This window comes from Rattus norvegicus, chromosome 7 (genome assembly GCF_036323735.1).
Source record: "Rattus norvegicus strain BN/NHsdMcwi chromosome 7, GRCr8, whole genome shotgun sequence".
NCBI lineage: Eukaryota > Metazoa > Chordata > Mammalia > Rodentia > Muridae > Rattus > Rattus norvegicus.
The window spans coordinates 31,120,269-31,139,021 of record NC_086025.1 but is presented as its reverse complement, the minus strand read 5'-3'; the positions used below and the strand labels follow the sequence as shown (position 1 = coordinate 31,139,021).

The 18,753-nt window shown below is 45.5% G+C and overlaps 1 protein-coding gene and 1 pseudogene across 1 annotated transcript; one reads left to right on the top strand and one right to left on the bottom strand.

Moving 5' to 3' along the window:
- Positions 1-244: 244 nt before the first annotated feature.
- Positions 245-537, bottom strand: Atp5mf-ps3 (ATP synthase membrane subunit f, pseudogene 3; annotated as a pseudogene).
- Positions 538-3,473: 2,936 nt separating this feature from the next.
- Positions 3,474-9,659, top strand: LOC120093558 (uncharacterized). The gene is given in 2 exon segments (XM_063264414.1): positions 3,474-8,905; positions 9,266-9,659. Coding segments are annotated over 2 exon segments (4,833 nt in total). The 5' UTR covers positions 3,474-4,447; the 3' UTR covers positions 9,641-9,659.
- Positions 9,660-18,753: the final 9,094 nt, after the last annotated feature.

The window sequence follows — 18,753 nt, the reverse complement described above, 5'->3', positions numbered from 1 at the left end:
CCAAACTGTATCCCTTCAGGACACACCTAACTGCATCTGACAAATGCAATATCTATGTAAGCTTTTATATTTGGCTAACAATTAGGTTTTCTCTGTGCAATAATCAAATATCCTGTTAAAACCATCCCTGTGTGTAGTGAAGGCCACTGTGATGGTCAGGTTTTAACTATCACAAGCATTGGTTCACGATATGGAAAGATTCAGCTGTAACTGAAGTTTTCACAGATGGGAGCTGTACAATCAGTCATACAGTGCCCTCCACTCTGACCCTTCTGCACTGGTATTTACATTGCTACTCAGGTTTGAGCTCCTTGTTAGAAATACAGTAGCTAAAGAGCATGTCAGTTGCCAGTACCATGTCAACCTTGACCATGTTCCCTATCTTCACATTGATGTACTTGTAATTTGGCTATAACCTCTCTGAAATGTTCCAACAATATCTGTAGGGGTGAAATCTACCATCAATATCCAGCTTGGCAGCTCTTCCAGTTTAGCTTCAATAACTTTCTTCTCCTTTAGTGATACAAGTGATGACATGTTAGAGTCCTACTGTTGATAGACAAACATACACTATCAATTATAGAGGAATTATCTAGATCAGTTTAGCTCTGTGAGCATGTCTATGAGGGGTTGCTAGTTGTAGAAAGACAGACTTAGTCCACTTTGGGCAGCATCATTCCCTAGTCTGGGACCTGAGCTGTATGAGTCAAGAAATTGAGTCAAGCAGAAGTGAGCAAGCAAGCAAGCATCCCTGTGTTTATTCTCTGCTCTCAGCTATGGAGAAAATGACTTAAGCTTTTGCCTTGACTTCTTTGTAATAATGACCCATAACCTGGAAAGCCAAATATACTTTTCCTCTTCTGTGTTGCTTCTTTGTTGGAGTATTTTTTTGCAGCAATAGAAATGAAACTAGAAGAGCCACCATCTTTTCCAGCCCTCCCAACCAGTAACTTTCTAATCAAGTCCTCTGCTTCTTTTTACAGAATAGCAAAAAATGATCTTTTGAAATTAAAAATCAGATTATGTAGTCCAAGAGAGTGGCTCTGTAGTGAAGAACACTGGATGTTCTTCCAGAAGACCCAGGTTCAATTCTCAGAACCCACATGGTAGATCACTGCTGTGTATAATTCCAGTTTCAGGGGACCTGACACCCTCTTCTGACCTCCACCGGCACTGTACACACATGGAGCACATAAATACCAAATACTCATACAAGTAACAGAATAATTTACCATGCTAGCTTTGGAGCCTCCTATGGCTTCCCATCAGTCTTAGAATACAATTTGTAATTCTGATTCCTTCTTTCTGCTCCATCTTCCTTCCTTCCTTCCTTCCTTCCTTCCTTCCTTCCTCTTCCTTCCTTCCTTCTTCCTTCCTTCCTTCCTCCTTCCTTCCTTCCTCCTTCCTTCCTCTTCCTTCCTTCTTCTTCCTTCCTTTCTTCTTCTTCCTTTCTTCTTCCTTCCTTCCTTCCTTTCTCCTTCCTTCCTTCCTTCTTCCTTCCTTCCTTCTTCCTTCCTTCCTTCTTCCTTCCTTCCTTCTTCCTTCCTTCCTTCTTCCTTCCTTCTTCCTTCCTTCTTCCTTCCTCCCTTCCTTCTTCCTTCCTTCCTTCTTCCTTCCTTCCTTCTTCCTTCCTTCCTTCCTTCTTCCTTCCTTCCTTCTTCCTTCCTTCCTTCTTCCTTCCTTCCTTCTTCCTTCCTTCCTTCTTCCTTCCTTCTTCCTTCCTCCCTTCCTTCTTCCTTCCTTCCTTCTTCCTTCCTTCCTTCTTCCTTCCTTCCTTCTTCCTTCCTTCCTTCTTCCTTCCTTCTTCCTTCCTTCCTTCTTCCTTCCTTCCTTCTTCCTTCCTTTCTCCTTCCTTCCTCTTCCTTCCTTTCTCCTTCCTTCCTCTTCCTTCCTCCTTCTTTCCTTTCTCCTTCCTTCCTTCCTTCCCTCTTCCTTCCTTCTTCCTTCCTTCCTCTTCCTTCCTTCCTTCCTTCCTCCTTCCTTCCTCTTCCTTCCTTCCTTCCTCCTTCTTTCCTTCCTTCTTCTTCCTTCCTTTCTTCTTCTTCCTTTCTTCTTCCTTCCTTTCTCCTTCCTTCCTTCTTCTTCCTTTCTTCTTCCTTCCTTTCTCCTTCCTTCCTTCCTTCTTCCTTCCTTCCCTCTTCCTTCCTTCCTCCTTCCTTCCTCTTCCTTCCTTCCTCCTTCTTTCCTTCCTTCTTCTTCCTTCCTTTCTTCTTCTTCCTTTCTTCTTCCTTCCTTCCTTTCTCCTTCCTTCCTTCCTTCTTCCTTCCTCTTCCTTCCTTCCTTCTTCCTTCTTTCTTCCTTCCTTCTTTTCTTCCTCCTTCCTTCCTTTTCCTACTCCATGTTTCTGTGACTGTTCTTCTTCCATCTTCCAGCCTTTGTCATTTTGTTCTTCCCCTCAAGCATAGCAAGATATTTTTATTTTTATTTTGAAGTATGAACTGCCTCAAGATTCTCTTAGATCATCTTTCTAGCTGGCTCATTTTCACTCAAATTTCACCTTAGACATCTACTTGAATAGCATCTAAATTCTGGGAGGGTTGTTTCTTGACTTCTAAATTTTTTGTGTAGTATATGTGTGCATGTCTGTGTATATGTGTGTTTATGTGTGGATGGATGCATGTATGTGTATGGGTGCATGGGTGCAAGCATGCACATGTATGTGGAGGCCTTAATCACTTCAATGGCTTATTTTTATATGATATATATAATCTTTATTAATTTTTTCAAAGAGTATAACAATTGTAATTTGAGTAATTCACCCCTCCTCCACTTCCTAACTCCTTCCAGACTCACCTCCATCCCTTCTCAACTTCAAGTCCTTTTTAAAAATAACCTGATGAATCCAACTTACACTGCTCATATTCTCGTGCGTTGGGCCATTCACTGAAGTGTAGTCAACCTACCAGAGGCTTTATACCCCTAAAGAAAACCGACTCTCCCCACTCCACCTCCAGCTTATTTTTTACACAGGGTCTCTCATTGAAAGTAAATGGACAAATTGTAAGTCAGCAAGGTCTAGAAATTCTTCTATCTCAATATCTCAAGATGTGGGGTCACAGGTATGTACCAGTACTTCAGCTTCACAGGTATGTGCTGGAGACCTGACCTCAAGCCCTCAGCCTTGAACATAGGGCATCTCACTGACCGGTCCATCTTTCCAGTCCAGACCTTTATGTTGAGAGTTACTCCATGTGCGTTAGCTTTCTTACAATGTATATCCAGATTTGTATTTCTGAAAATATTATCATCTGTACGTTTTTTTTTTTTTTAATGAATTCAAGAGGGCTGGAGAGGGTTGAGAGTCCTAGCCGCTCTTGCAGAGATTCTGAGTTCAATTCCCAGCCACCATGTGATGGCTCATAACCATCTCTAATGAGATCTGGTGCTCTCTTCTGGAATGCAGGTGAAGGATTAAAAATTTAATAAAAAGCCGCCTAGCTACCCAAAAAGAAGAAATAGGGGTCTGGCTACTCAAAAAGAAGAAGTAGAGTCTGTGAGAACATGAACTTTTCACCCCTCCCTTACTGTACAATGGTTCCCGGAACATTCTTGCATGAAAAGTTTCCTGGAACAGCCACAATGACCCATAGCCTCCGGCCACAATGTTCCAATGGCCCTGTAAAATGTCACTACCCCCTAATCACAATGTCACAAAGTCCTGGGTGTGTTACCTAGTGTTACACATGACTGGCATATGACCTAACTGTATGGGCAGTCTATGGTTTTGGAATTTCCCTCCTCCCTCCCTCCTGATCCCCCTGGTTTGTGGTTTTTTCCTTTATAAGCTCTGTGAAAATTCAGGTCGGGGTCGAACTCCTCTACTCCCTGTGTGGTGTATGAGTCTCGACCCCAGCATGCTGGCCTGAGCTCTCGTTTCATCTCGCTCACAATAAATCTTCCTCGTGTGATTACAGCAGGTCGGTGTCTGTGTCCTACTGGGTGCGCGTCTTTCCCGAGACTTGAGTGGGGGGCTCCCTTCGGGGGTCTTTCATTTGGGGGCTCGTCCGGGATCTGCGCGACCACCCAGGGGTCCTAGACCCACTTGGAGGTAAGATTCTCTGTTTTATCTCAGCGCTGTGTCTGGGTCTGTGTCTATGTTCTGTCTGGGAATCTGGTGCGATCGCTGTTTCGGTTTTGCGGACGCTCAGTGAGACCGCGCTCCAGGAAGGAGAGCGGGGTGGATAGGGATAGACGTGTCCAGGTACCCACCGTCCGTTCGCCCTGGGAGACGTCCCAGGAGGACAAGGGGGGACCAGGGACGCCTGGTGAACCCCATCTGATAGGTCCAGAGGAGACTTTACTCCTTGACGACCGGTTTGTTAGGCAAGGTCTGCAACCTGCCGATCAGTTTCAGTGCCTCTGGTCGACACGAAGTCGACGTCGGTTTTGTTTTCTTTTTTCTCTTTTGTTTGTGCTCGTGTGTGTGGTGTGTGTTGTCGAGCTCGACATGGGACAGAAAGTAACGACTCCTTTGACTTTGACTCTGGATCACTGGACTGAAGTAAGGACTAGAGCTCACAATTTTTCAGTAGACGTTAAGAAGGGACCCTGGCAGACTTTTTGTTCATCCGAATGGCCAACCTTTAAGGTAGGATGGCCACCAGAGGGAGCCTTTAACCTGTCTCTTGTTCTCGCTGTTAAGCGCATTGTCTTTCAGGAAGTAGGAGGACATCCCGACCAGATCCCCTATATCATCGTCTGGCAGGACCTAGTCCAGGATCCCCCACCTTGGGTTAAGCCCTGGATCACGGGGTCTGGAGTGACAGTGGCGGTTGCGGCAGCTAAACCTAAGCAGACCCAACCGTTGGCAGACCCTTCGGAACCTCCAAAGATCTACCCTGAGATCGAGGACCCTTTGTGGACGGAGCCACAGCCCCCTCCTTATCCTCTGCCGCGACCATCTGCACCCCCGGCCCCGGCACCGGCCGAGAGGGACGGGGTGGGGGGGCCTGCGGCGGGGACACGGAGCCGGAGAGGCCGCAGCCCAGAAGGGGATTTCACTGTTGCCCTGCCCCTCCGTGCCTATGTTGGTGGCCCCCCGCCAGGCCCCGATGAACTTGTCCCTTTGCAGTACTGGCCTTTCTCTTCAGCTGATCTATACAACTGGAAAACTAATCACCCTTCTTTTTCAGAAAATCCCTCGGGCTTGACTGGGCTTCTTGAGTCCCTTATGTTTTCCCATCAGCCCACTTGGGATGATTGCCAGCAACTCCTGCAGGCCCTCTTCACCACAGAGGAGAAGGAGAGGATCCTGTTGGAAGCCAGAAAGAATGTCCCCGGACCAGATGGGACCCCCACTAATCTCCCCAATCTTATAGATGAAACCTTCCCCTTGACCCGCCCAGCCTGGGACTTCAACACTGCGGAAGGTAGGGAGCGTCTCACAGTATACCGCCGGACTCTAGTGGCGGGGCTCAAAGGGGCCGCTCGGCGACCCACTAATTTGGCTAAGGTAAGAGAAGTTCTTCAGGGACCAGCAGAGCCGCCCTCTGTTTTCTTAGAGCGACTGATGGAAGCCTATAGGAGATATACACCGTTTGACCCCTCCTCGGAGGGACAGCAAGCGGCTGTAGCCATGGCTTTCATTGGGCAGTCTGCCTCGGACATTAAAAGAAAGCTGCAGAGGCTAGAGGGGCTCCAGGACTACACTTTGCGAGATCTAGTAAAAGAAGCAGAGAAGGTGTATCATAAGAGGGAAACAGAGGAAGAGAAACAAGAGAGAGAAAAGAAAGAGGCAGAGGAGAGAGAGAACCGGCGTGATCGCCGGCAGGAGAGGAACTTAACTAAGATTTTGGCCGCAGTAGTAGGTGACAGAAGGATAGAGAAGGGACAGTCAGGGTACCTGGGCAACGGAGCAAGAAGACCTCCGGGAGGAAAAAGACTGCAGCTCGAAAATGATCAATGTGCATACTGCAAAGAAAGAGGACATTGGGCCAGAAACTGTCCTAAAAAGAAACAAAGAGGACCCAAGGTACTGGCCTTTGAAGAGAACTAGGGGAGTCGGGGCTCGACTCCCCTCCCCGAGCCTAGGGTAACTCTTTCTGTGGAGGGGACTCCTGTTGATTTCTTGGTAGACACAGGAGCAGAACATTCAGTTTTGACCAAGCCACTGGGACAATTGGGGCAAAAGAAGACTATGGTGATGGGAGCCACTGGTAGTAAACTTTACCCCTGGACCACTAAACGAGTTTTAGATGTAGGAAAAAGCCAAGTGACTCATTCTTTTCTTGTGATTCCTGAATGCCCCATGCCCCTGTTGGGAAGAGATTTATTAACCAAACTTAAGGCTCAAGTACAGTTCACCTCCAAAGGGCCAAAAGTAACCTGGGAGGAGGCCCCAGTTGCATGTTTGGTTTTAAGTTTAGAAGAAGAATACCGCCTCCATGAGCAGAATCCCAAACATTTACTAGCCCCCGAGTGGCTGTCTGCTTTTTCCGAAGTCTGGGCGGAGCAGGCAGGGATGGGGTTAGCCAAGCAAGTACCGCCAGTAGTAGTAGAATTAAAAGCTGATGCCTCCCCAGTCTCGGTCAAACAATACCCTATGAGTAGGGAAGCTAAAGAAGGCATCCGGCCACATATTCAGAGACTGTTACAACTAGAGATTCTAGTGCCTTGCCAATCTCCTTGGAACACTCCTCTCCTGCCTGTACGCAAGCCTGGGACTAATGATTATCGACCAGTACAGGATTTAAGAGAAGTTAACAAAAGGGTGCAGGACATCCACCCTACGGTTCCAAATCCTTACAATTTACTAAGTTCCCTACCACCAGAGCGGACTTGGTACACTGTCTTAGACTTAAAGGATGCCTTTTTCTGCCTTCGGTTGCATCCCAACAGCCAGCCACTATTTGCTTTTGAGTGGAGAGATCCAGAAGGAGGACACACTGGCCAGCTGACCTGGACACGGCTGCCCCAAGGGTTCAAAAATTCTCCTACTCTCTTTGATGAGGCGCTCCATCGAGACCTTGCGCCTTTCAGGGCCCAAAACCCCCAGATTTCTCTCTTGCAGTACGTAGACGACCTACTGCTTGCTGCTTCAACCCAAGAACTGTGTCGTGAGGGGACCAAAAAGCTCCTAAATGAATTGGGTGAGTTGGGGTACCGGGTGTCTGCTAAAAAAGCTCAGCTGTGTCGCACTGAGGTGACCTACCTAGGATACACTCTCCGAGAAGGAAAGCGGTGGCTCACCGAAGCTCGAAAGAAAACTGTGATGCAGATCCCGACCCCCACCACTCCGCGACAAGTACGTGAGTTTCTGGGGACGGCGGGCTTTTGTAGACTCTGGATACCGGGGTTCGCAACACTGGCAGCCCCTTTGTACCCTCTTACAAAAGAAAAGGTCCCATTCACCTGGACCGAGGAGCACCAAAGAGCCTTTGAGGACATAAAAGCTGCATTACTGGCAGCCCCTGCTCTGGCCTTGCCAGATTTGACTAAGCCTTTCACCTTATATGTTGATGAACGGGCTGGAGTAGCCCGCGGGGTCTTAACTCAGGCTCTAGGGCCCTGGAAACGCCCGGTAGCCTACTTGTCAAAAAGGTTGGACCCGGTCGCCAGCGGATGGCCCTCCTGCCTAAAAGCCATTGCTGCCGTGGCCTTACTTGTTAAAGATGCTGACAAGCTTACCCTAGGTCAGCATGTGACTGTCATTGCTCCCCATGCTCTGGAGAGTATCGTGCGGCAGCCACTGGACCGGTGGATGACTAACGCCCGGATGACCCACTATCAGAGCCTGTTACTGAATGAACGAGTGACTTTCGCCCCCCCTGCCATTCTTAATCCTGCTACTCTTCTCCCTGAGATACATAACTCTACCCCAATACATCAATGTGCCGACATCTTGGCGGAAGAAACCGGAACAAGAAAGGACCTGACTGATCGACCATGGCCAGGTGTGCCTGCTTGGTATACAGATGGTAGCAGTTTTGTGGTGGAAGGAAAAAGGAGAGCGGGAGCGGCAGTGGTGGATGGAAAACAGGTAATCTGGGCAAGTAGTCTTCCAGAAGGAACTTCAGCTCAAAAAGCCGAACTCGTGGCTTTGACTCAGGCCTTGCGATTGGCAGAAGGTAAGGCCATTAACATTTATACCGACAGCCGGTATGCCTTTGCTACAGCCCATATACATGGAGCCATCTACAAGCAAAGGGGGCTACTCACTTCAGCGGGAAGAGACATCAAAAACAAAGAAGAGATTTTAGCCCTTTTAGAGGCAGTACATTTGCCAAAGAAGGTGGCCATTATTCACTGTCCAGGCCACCAAAAAGGAGAAGATCCTATAACAAAAGGAAACCAAATGGCGGACCTCGTAGCAAAACAGGTGGCCCAGCAGGTAACAATATTAGCAGAAAAGAGTCAGACTCCAGTAAAAACTCCAGTTACTGATGACTCTAACTACATTTATTCAGCCAATGACTTTAAAATACTAGAAAATATGGCTCACAGAAAACAAGCTCAAGAATTCAGCTTTGATGGGGTAGCGCGGACTATGGATGGGCGAGTGATCCTGCCAACAAAAGAAGGAATAAGTTATGTTCAAAGACTACACCAGTTGACTCATTTAGGGGCAGATAAACTAAAACAACTTGTCAAAGCTTCTAAATACCATGTGTTAAATTTAAATTCAACAATTAGGCAGGTGGTTGATTCTTGCCAGGCCTGTGCACTTACTAACGCCGCTAAGCCCTATCAAGAGCCTGGAAAAAGAAGACGAGGAGACCGACCAGGAGTCCACTGGGAAGTGGATTTTACTGAGATAAAGCCAGGAAAATATGGTAATAAATATCTATTAGTCTTTGTCGATACCTTTTCAGGATGGGTGGAGGCTTTCCCCACAAAATCCGAAACTGCTCAGGTGGTGGCCAAGAAGATTCTTGAAGAAATCTTACCCCGGTTTGGGGTACCCAAGGTAATCGGCTCGGATAATGGGCCAGCTTTTGTTGCCCAGGTAAGTCAGGGATTGGCCTCGCAACTGGGGACAGATTGGAAATTACATTGTGCATATAGACCCCAGAGTTCAGGACAGGTAGAAAGAATGAATAGAACTCTAAAAGAGACCCTAACTAAATTAGCCATTGAGACCGGTGGTAAAGACTGGGTGACTCTCCTTCCCTTTGCGCTTCTTAGGGTCCGAAACACGCCCGGACGTTTCGGCCTCACTCCTTATGAAATTCTCCATGGGGGACCGCCCCCCTTGACTGAGTCCAGTGGGATATTGGATCCCAGTGCCGACTCTTCCTCATCCTCTGCTTTGTTTACTCATCTAAAGGCTCTGGAAGTCATCAGAACACAGATCTGGGACCAGATAAAAGAAGCCTACGCACCGGGAACTTCAGAGGTGCCCCACAGGTTCCAGGTTGGAGATTCGGTCTTAGTCAGACGACATCGAGCTGGCACCTTGGAGCCCCGGTGGAAAGGACCATATCTGGTGTTGCTGACCACCCCCACGGCAGTAAAGGTGGATGGGATCGCTGCTTGGATACACGCTTCCCACGTCAAGAAGACACCCAGCCAAAATGAAGACAACAACTGGATGGTGGCAACTACTGATAATCCTCTTAAGCTTCGCCTGTGCCGCAGAAGTGAAGAGCCAAGATGCAGGAATATGGCCAGGAAACATAGGAGCTGCGAATCCTCCAGCTAGGAAACCTGCGCCTCCGAAACCCACGCCTCCGAAACCAACGCCAGCGAAACCGGGAATCATCCAGACTGCTGCCGCCGCAAAAGCCGCCGCTACTACTGCTGTCGCTGCTACTGCTGATGCAAACCGAGACCACGCTACTACTCGTGTTCTCGACGCCAAGACCACCAGGCCTAACCGTGAGCACCCACCAGATGATTCAGTTAAGGCTGCTCCTCACTCAGGTCAGGTTTACCTACCAAATTACAACCCACATCAGCCTTTAATACTAACCTGGCAGGTTCTTGGTCCTGCTCTGGATCAGGTTTTATTCACCACTTCCAAAATAGCACCGCCAGGGACATGGTGGCCTGACCTAGCTTTCTGCCTCAAACAGATTATCCCCACTTCCATTCCCCCTAATCAAGTAAGAAGCTATGGGTTTTACTGCTGCCCAGAGCATAATAAGCAGACTATATGTGGGGGACCAGCCTCACATTATTGTGCTAAATGGAGTTGTGTTTCTTCCAATGATGGTGACTGGAAATGGGACAGCGAATATACTCATGACAGGGCTACCTTTTCTTTTGAAAACTCTGGGCCAGGGAGGTATGTCATAATGGAACCATATAGAAGATCTGACTGTCGCTCTGCTGATTTAGATAGAATTCGGATCAAATTTACAGACGATGGTAAAAATTATGATACCCAAGCATGGATGAGGGGCATGAGATGGGGGGTAGTTTTTAATAACTATAATAACAAGCCTGGATCGTCAGTCATGGTTCGCTTAAGCCTTAGTAGCCCCCCAGCCCAACCTGTAGGTCCTAATGTCCTAGCTAAAGAACCTCCCTCCACTTCAAATACTCCCATACCCCCGGACACTGAAAATCGTCTGTTTAGCTTAATACAAGGGGCATTCCTGGTCCTGAATCGTACCAATCCTAACGTTACTCAGTCTTGTTGGTTGTGTTATGCCTCTAGCCCCCCATATTATGAAGGTATTGCTCAGACCAGGGGTTACAACAAAACAACAGATTCCTCTCAATGCCCCTGGGGGGAAAACAGAAAGTTAACTCTAACAGCAGTCTCAGGAAGTGGACTTTGTTTAGGCCAGGTACCTCATGATAAACAGCATCTTTGCAATCAAACACAGATCGTCCAGCCTACGGAAGGTAATCAGTATCTAGTACCCCCCCTAGACACAGCATGGGCCTGCAACACTGGTCTCACTCCTTGTGTATCAACTTCTGTTTTCAATACTTCCAAAGATTACTGTATTCTGGTTCAACTCGTTCCTAGGCTCCTATATCATGATGATAGCTCTTTTATAGATGAGTTTGATCACCGAGGTCGTTGGAAGAGAGAGCCTATCACCTTGACCTTTGCAGTACTCATGGGACTGGGGATAGCGGCTGGAGTTGGTACGGGGGCCGCTGCATTAATTCAGACCCCCCAATATTATGAGGAATTACGAGCAGCTATGGATACTGACCTTAGATCCATAGAACAATCTATAACTAAACTAGAAGAGTCTTTAACCTCCCTGTCTGAAGTGGTACTACAGAATAGAAGGGGACTAGATTTATTATTCCTCAAAGAAGGGGGACTCTGTGCTGCTCTAAAAGAAGAATGTTGTTTTTATGTTGATCATTCTGGAGTGATCAAGGATTCGATGGCTAAACTTAGAGAGCGCTTAGATATACGGAAAAAGGAAAGAGAAGACAGACAGGGATGGTTTGAAAGTTGGTTTAATAAGTCCCCATGGCTAACCACTCTCCTCTCTACTTTAGTTGGGCCCATTATAATTCTCATGCTTCTACTTACTTTCGGGCCATGTATAATCAATAGGCTGGTGACATTTATAAAAGAAAGAGTGAGTGCTGTTCAGGTACTGGTCCTGCGACAACAGTACCAAGAGTTACAATGGGATGAACAATGGCTCTAAGATTAGAGCCGATGAAAAAGAAGAAGTGGGGAATGAAGGATTAAAAATTTAATAAAAAGCCGCCTAGCTACCCAAAAAGAAGAAATAGGGGTCTGGCTACTCAAAAAGAAGAAGTAGAGTCTGTGAGAACATGAACTTTTCACCCCTCCCTTACTGTACAATGGTTCCCGGAACATTCTTGCATGAAAAGTTTCCTGGAACAGCCACAATGACCCATAGCCTCCGGCCACAATGTTCCAATGGCCCTGTAAAATGTCACTACCCCCTAATCACAATGTCACAAAGTCCTGGGTGTGTTACCTAGTGTTACACATGACTGGCATATGACCTAACTGTATGGGCAGTCTATGGTTTTGGAATTTCCCTCCTCCCTCCCTCCTGATCCCCCTGGTTTGTGGTTTTTTCCTTTATAAGCTCTGTGAAAATTCAGGTCGGGGTCGAACTCCTCTACTCCCTGTGTGGTGTATGAGTCTCGACCCCAGCATGCTGGCCTGAGCTCTCGTTTCATCTCGCTCACAATAAATCTTCCTCGTGTGATTACAGCAGGTCGGTGTCTGTGTCCTACTGGGTGCGCGTCTTTCCCGAGACTTGAGTGGGGGGCTCCCTTCGGGGGTCTTTCACAGGCAAACATGTAGGCAGAACACTGTATCCAGAAAAATAAATCTAAAAACAACAACAAAAGGGAATTCAAGAGTTGCCTCAGTGGAGAACAGGCAATGAGAAATAGTCATGAGATGCCTCTGCATGTGTGTTATGCACTTTCCCTAGCCTTCCTCCTTGAGACTCTCAGATCATCCTTTTTTTCTTCTTAGCAGCACTCCTTTGTACCGGGCTTCAGCATACCTCTCCCTCCTACTAGTGTGAAGTTCTGTGGGGCTAAGGAAACCGACCTCTTATACTGTTTAAGCTGAGCTGTCTACAGAGGTATTTGATAAGTAGGCACTCCTACCCATTGGAGAAGGGAACAGGAGAAGAGTTTGGTACAGCCAAGATCACCCAGGAGTTGTTTTATTCCAAAACTGCTTTTTACTGGCCTCCTACTTGTGGGGTTCAGGACACGCTGCACTGAAGTCCCAGCATTTGAGGAAAACTGTAGAAAGATGATAGTAACTCCATCTTCCCCTCTACCTTCTCCTTGGAAATAGGCCGTCAGATCTTCATCTCAGAGGTGCCCACCTTATCCCTAGAGAAAAGGAATACCTTTATATCCAAGGATTTGGGGGCATAGAGAATCTGAACAGACCTACATATTAACTCCTATCAATTAGAGTAGATCATGTTCTCTTATCTGATGGCTTTTCTACACAATCACATCATTTTTCCCTACATCTAAGCACAGAAATATGCAGGCTTCCCTCTTTCTTTTGGGTTTTTAGTTCCGAAGCCTCCCAGGTGAGGTGAAGCTTATGGTGTGTGGACTTGCATGCTTTTCTTTTGTTTCTTTTGTGAAGTGTGTTTCAGTCACATATCAAGCAGTGGGTAAGGGGGAGGGTCTATTTGCCCCTACCTAATAATCCAGTGCTCCAAGATGATTTCCAGTTTTGCTACTTTAATTGTAGGCTGATTCTTGAATCCAAAACAACCAAAGAAGCCACCTGAGTGTCGGCCAGTGTTGACAGAAAATATACTGTCAAGGAATGAAATTAAACAACAAGCATGTGTTCTCCCCTACAAACACTCTCAGCTTTGGGATTGAGAAAAGAGAGAGAACTCTATGATCAGCTTCGATTCCCTCTGGACCCTTAACAACAAAATTCCTCCAAAGAACGCAAAATATTCCTTATCACATCTTTCCCCACCAAATGCCAAGGGGCCTAAGATTAAGTGGCCACCTTCAAGCAAAGCACACCACCCTAGAACGTTAACTCTGGCGTTTGGGCTAGACAGGCCACCACATTGTACCCAAACGACTTGCGAGGAAATTGGCGAAGCTGGAAGATGACCTGGGATAAGCCCGACCCTCAGCAACCGGATGCAAAAGGCGACCGGATGAGATCAATGGTCGTTCAGCCACAAGCGATCCACACTAACCCAGCGTTGGCTGTGACGCTCATTCAGTCCATGGGGAGAGGAAAAGTTGTGATGACGCAGACATTTTCCCCTGGAGAATACAGTTCTACATTTAACAAATTTCTCAAAGGTTTGAATCTCAAAGATCTCACTCTACTTCTGGCACCCAAAAGAAGTATGCCAAGGCCCAAGAGAAATAAATTGTTACAATTTGCATGTGAGTTGGCTTTCGGCGGGCTTGGCTCCTGAGCGTTTTAAATGTCAAGAATTTTAGCATTCAAACACTTAGCTTTCAACACCCTAGAAACTTGCAATGCTAATGTCTTTGTTTTGTATTTAACTAACAATTTGCTGGCTGAAGGCTTTCATCTTCCCAACACTTAAATTCCTAATAAGTAAAAAACTCTGCAGGGGGTTTGAAGGGTTTGGACCATAATGATAGACTGAAAACTAATTTTACTCTTGACCTTTGTACTGACTGACTGTGACCTTGCAAAGAGGATTTATTTTCAAGCAGTTTCATGTTTCTTCATTATAAAAGCTTTTTTAAAAAAAAGTACATTATTTGAGGATCGCTGGAGACAATGGACAGGCCCAGTGTGGGCTATTTGTAGATGTACTTATATCAAGTCCAATTATGTAAATGCTATTTTTAAACATCTTTCTAATTCTGCACTGCACAGTTTCTAAGTTTCATAGAGGGAAAACAAAATTTAATTTGATACTCTGTCAAGAATCTAATATTACATCTGCAGTTTCCTTTCAATTATTGGAGTGAAAGAGCCTCCGATAAATTGAAATAATAAAATCTCCAGGGTTATTTTTTTTCTGTACAGAGCCATGCCTCCTAACTCTGCAAAGCTTTCTTTTTTTCTTTTTTCTTTCTTTTTTTTTTTCTTTTTCTTTTTTTCGGAGCTGGGGACTGAACCCAGGGCCTTGCGTTTGCTAGGCAAGCGCTCTATCACTGAGCTAAATCCCCAACTCCACGAAGCTTTCTTTATTTGATGCTCTGCACTCAGGCCTTTGGCCTCAGATCTCTCTGAACACTACAATTTGATATAAAGAGATAATTTATATCAGAAGATCCACAGGTGCCAACATTAAATTAAAACTACACAACTTCTCTAGTAAGCAATGCAATCCAAATCAGATAACCGTCTTCCTGCTTTATAAGCATAAAAACTAAAACTGGAAAATATTTCAAAATTAAAGTGTTTTTTAGGAGAAGGAATAACTGGCCTGCCAGAAAGCAAAAGAAAGAAAAGAATCTTGTCGGGGAATATCCGAAAGAACAAAGGGGTTGCCTACAAGTCAGGCTCCCTGGCCACGTTGTGAATGTGAATTTCTAATGAGCAGCATACCTGTGAAATCCGTGTCTGTAAGTATAATCCAAACGGACAAGCGATATGACACACAGGAAGAAAGAGGAAAGTTATCCCAAGAAGCAGGCTGGGCAGCACTTGTCTTTAACCTTAGTATTAGAGACAGAGTCAGGTAGATTTCTTAGCCTGTGGCCAGCTTGGTCTACTTATCAAGTTCCAGGCCAGTTCAGGTTACATAACAACACCTTCTCTCAAGAAACATTTTTTTTCCCCCAAAGATACTAACAGATACTTTATTATCTGTTAACAAATAATACTTTATTATTTATGTCACATGGTATATCTACTTTTGTATAACCAGTGTTTGTACAAATTTAATAAAATTTGTAACCATTGGGCTAAATCACTTCTTCTAGCTTTCAATATTGGCTGAGGTGTAAAAAGAGATAAAATCAAGCAGTCACTCATCTGCTGCTAGTGGTAATATAAATTAGTAACACCTTTGTGAGGAGCAATTTGGCAAAACCATTCACCAGTGGAAAACTGTGTTTGGGCAGCATGATAGCACACAAGGACACATCAAGCCTCAAATATCAGTGGGACTGTAAAGATACTGGACCATTCTAAACTGTTCATGAGTAAGGAAGCTGACACAGCCACTTTGAAAAGGGCTTTGGCATTATCTGGTGATTCTGATGACGTATGTGTCATATGGTCCAGCATTTCTACTCACAGGCATATGGCCTAGCATATTTTTCTATTGATGTGGTAAAACACTGATCAAAGAGCCACTTGAAGGAGAAGAGGGTGGCTTTGGCTCCCATGTCCTAATCACCATTGATGACTGAGGGAAGGCAGGGCAGGAACTCCAGCAGAGGCCACAGAGAGATGCTGCTTATTGGCTGTTTGTGTTTTACTCAGCTTGCTTTTTTTCTGTAGACTCCAGGACCACCTGCCCAGGGGTGGCCACACCCACAGTGGGGTGGGCCCTCCCAACCAATCATTTTTAAGGAAATGGCCACAGACTTGCCCATAGTCCAATCCAAAGTTAAGGAGATGGAGGCAATCTCCTCAACTGATGTGCCATCTTCCCAGGTGACTCTAGCTTGGGTCAAGTTGATAAATGAACTAACCAGTATCACATGCATTTGAGAAAAGCTCTCCCAGGCTCGTATCCACATCATCTGTAAGAGCAAAGAAAGCAAAAACCATCCCGGTTGTCCACCAACAGTCCAAAATACAGTAAAGAGCACAGTGAAAGGAATGTGCTTTCATTGTACAATGGCATGTATACCTCATGAGCAAAATGGTATATACAGAATTATTCCCATCCCTACATTGTTTCAGGGGGAAACAAATATATGTAATAAACCTAAAAGCAATGGAATGATAGATTCAAAATAGCGGCTGCTAACGAGAGAAAAGGACAAGGCTGTGCAAAGCCACATAGGAAACATAGGAGTTTGTAGGGAGAGAATTGGATTTATTTAATGTCCAATATCATAAGAAGATATCGGGGAACTATCTCATTCCCCCAAATGACTATCTTAGGGAATTCAGTGATATGAAAGGGTTTTTATATGTGAGGCGTCTTAGTCAGGATTTGTATTCCTGCACAAACATCATGACCAAGAAGCAAGTTGGGGAGGAAAGGGTTTATTCAGCTTACACTTCCACATTGCCGCTCATCACCAAAGGAAGTCAGGACTGGAACTCACACAGGACAGGAAGCAGGAGCTGATGCAGAGGACATGGAGGGATGTTACTACTATTGCTTCCCCTGGCTTGCTCAGCTTGCTCTCTTATAGAACCCAGGACCACCAGTCCAGGGATGGCACCACCCACAATGGGCTGGGCCCTCTCCCCTTGACCACTAGTTGAGAAAATGCCTTACAGCTGGGTCTCAAGGAGGCATTTCCTCAATGGAGGCTCCTTTCTCTGTGATAACTCCAGCTTGTGTCAAGGTGACACACAAAACCAGCCAGTACATGAGGGAAAGGGGATGCAGGGTCAATAGACAGAAAGGTGACACAGTAGGCAAGATCTTTGGCATGGGGCATATGTCCATCCATTCCCAAACCCAGCCAGAACATACAACCGACCTCAATCCCCTGGGACTTGATTCTATAACTCTGGACAAACATATTTGTCTGCAGGTTAAGCCTCACAGAAAGGTATGTGCTTTGCGTTAATGCCTATGACCAAAGAGGAGAAAAAAAAAAAAAAAAAACAAAACCATAGTGTGTTGTGATGGTACGTGCAGGTGTCAAATGTTCTGATTTTTTTTTAACTAGAGAGGAAGATTATTTAGCAATTAACATTTTGTTTAGGTGAAGCTTCTCTTCCGAATTTAGTCTCTGGGCAGGGGGAGAATAAGTAACTGCAAAAATGGAAATTCCTAAAGGGTTAGTTATTGTTACCATGCTTGACGTTGCTGGATAGCATGATCGATACACTGTACTACTAGCCAGGGCTTGAGTTAGATTGAAGGGATATGGGAATTCAGTGTTTCATTAAAGTGAAAATTGGAAAAAAAATTACATTGTTAACACAGTTCATGTCAAGTGATTGTGCCCCCTTTTACTCAAATGTATTATGGAGGTGGATATTGTCTGACCAGGGAGTAGTTCCTTTTTCTAGTACGATAAAACAGAAGTCATTGCCTATCAAACAGTATTGATTAGACCTGATAAATATGAGCCAATGACATTGCCCAATCCCACAGATGTGGATCATTAAAAACAGTGTAAGATATCTATTGGGTATGAAAGGCTGCCAACCCACTGATACATTAGAAGCCTGGCCTCTGGTTAGTTTATTCAGATGTGTCCTTTCTCTGGAAATAGTCCTAGTTCTTATCCATAAAAAAAATTCCAAAAGAACTTGAATTTGAACGAGGCATAAACAATGACAATTTTAATCTGTTTCTGTACAGCGCTGCGTCCTTTCGATCCTCACTGAGACATCATATCTACATGTAGATGTCACATCTACATGTAATAACCATGTACCTTAGTTAGGGTTCCTATTGCTGTGAAGAGACACCATGACCATAGCAACTCTTATAAAGGAAAATATTTCATTGGAGCTGGTTTACAGTTCAGAACTTTAGTCCATTGTCGTCATGGCAGGAAGCGTGGCATCATGACACCCAGGCAGATGTGGTACTGGAGAAGGAGCTGAGAGTTCTACATCTGGATCCACAGGCAGCAGAAGTGACTGCCCTCTAGGCCTAGCCTGAGCATATGAGTCCATGGAAGCCATATCTATTCAAACCACCACATCATGTATTGTAGAAGTCATGCTTACACAGACAGGAACATGGGAACCAAAGTCTGTCAGTAGCACCCAGCAATGACCACTGGAATTTTAGACACATACTTTTCGTCTGAGAGGAAAACAGCTAGCTTGCGGCTGGACTCTAACTGGATAGGAGAACCCAAAATAAGCCTTCAATCAGAATTACTGCTATCTCTTGAATGACATAGAGAAACACTTGAAAAACTAAGGAAGTACTCAGGATAATCCCTTAATAAAGTACGCAAAAACATGCTACTGGAGAAGCACAAAGAGGACTTCCTCCTCACATGTGGGTACATTCTGTTCTTTCCCCTCGGGGCTGAATTTAGAACAACCTGAGTGGCCTTCCAATACAATAACGGGATGGGTGATGTGTGCATAAAGCTCTCTCTTAACCACCAAAATGTTTACAGAGAGCAGTTGGCCTAAGGAAGTGTGACTTGGGTTTCCAAATTGGCACCGTGTCCTCTGTTCTGGCCACTTTATAGCATTTTGTATACTCGCCTCTACTGCCTGCTGTGCAAATCGCAGGTCACAGTATTTCTTCCGGTCCAGAA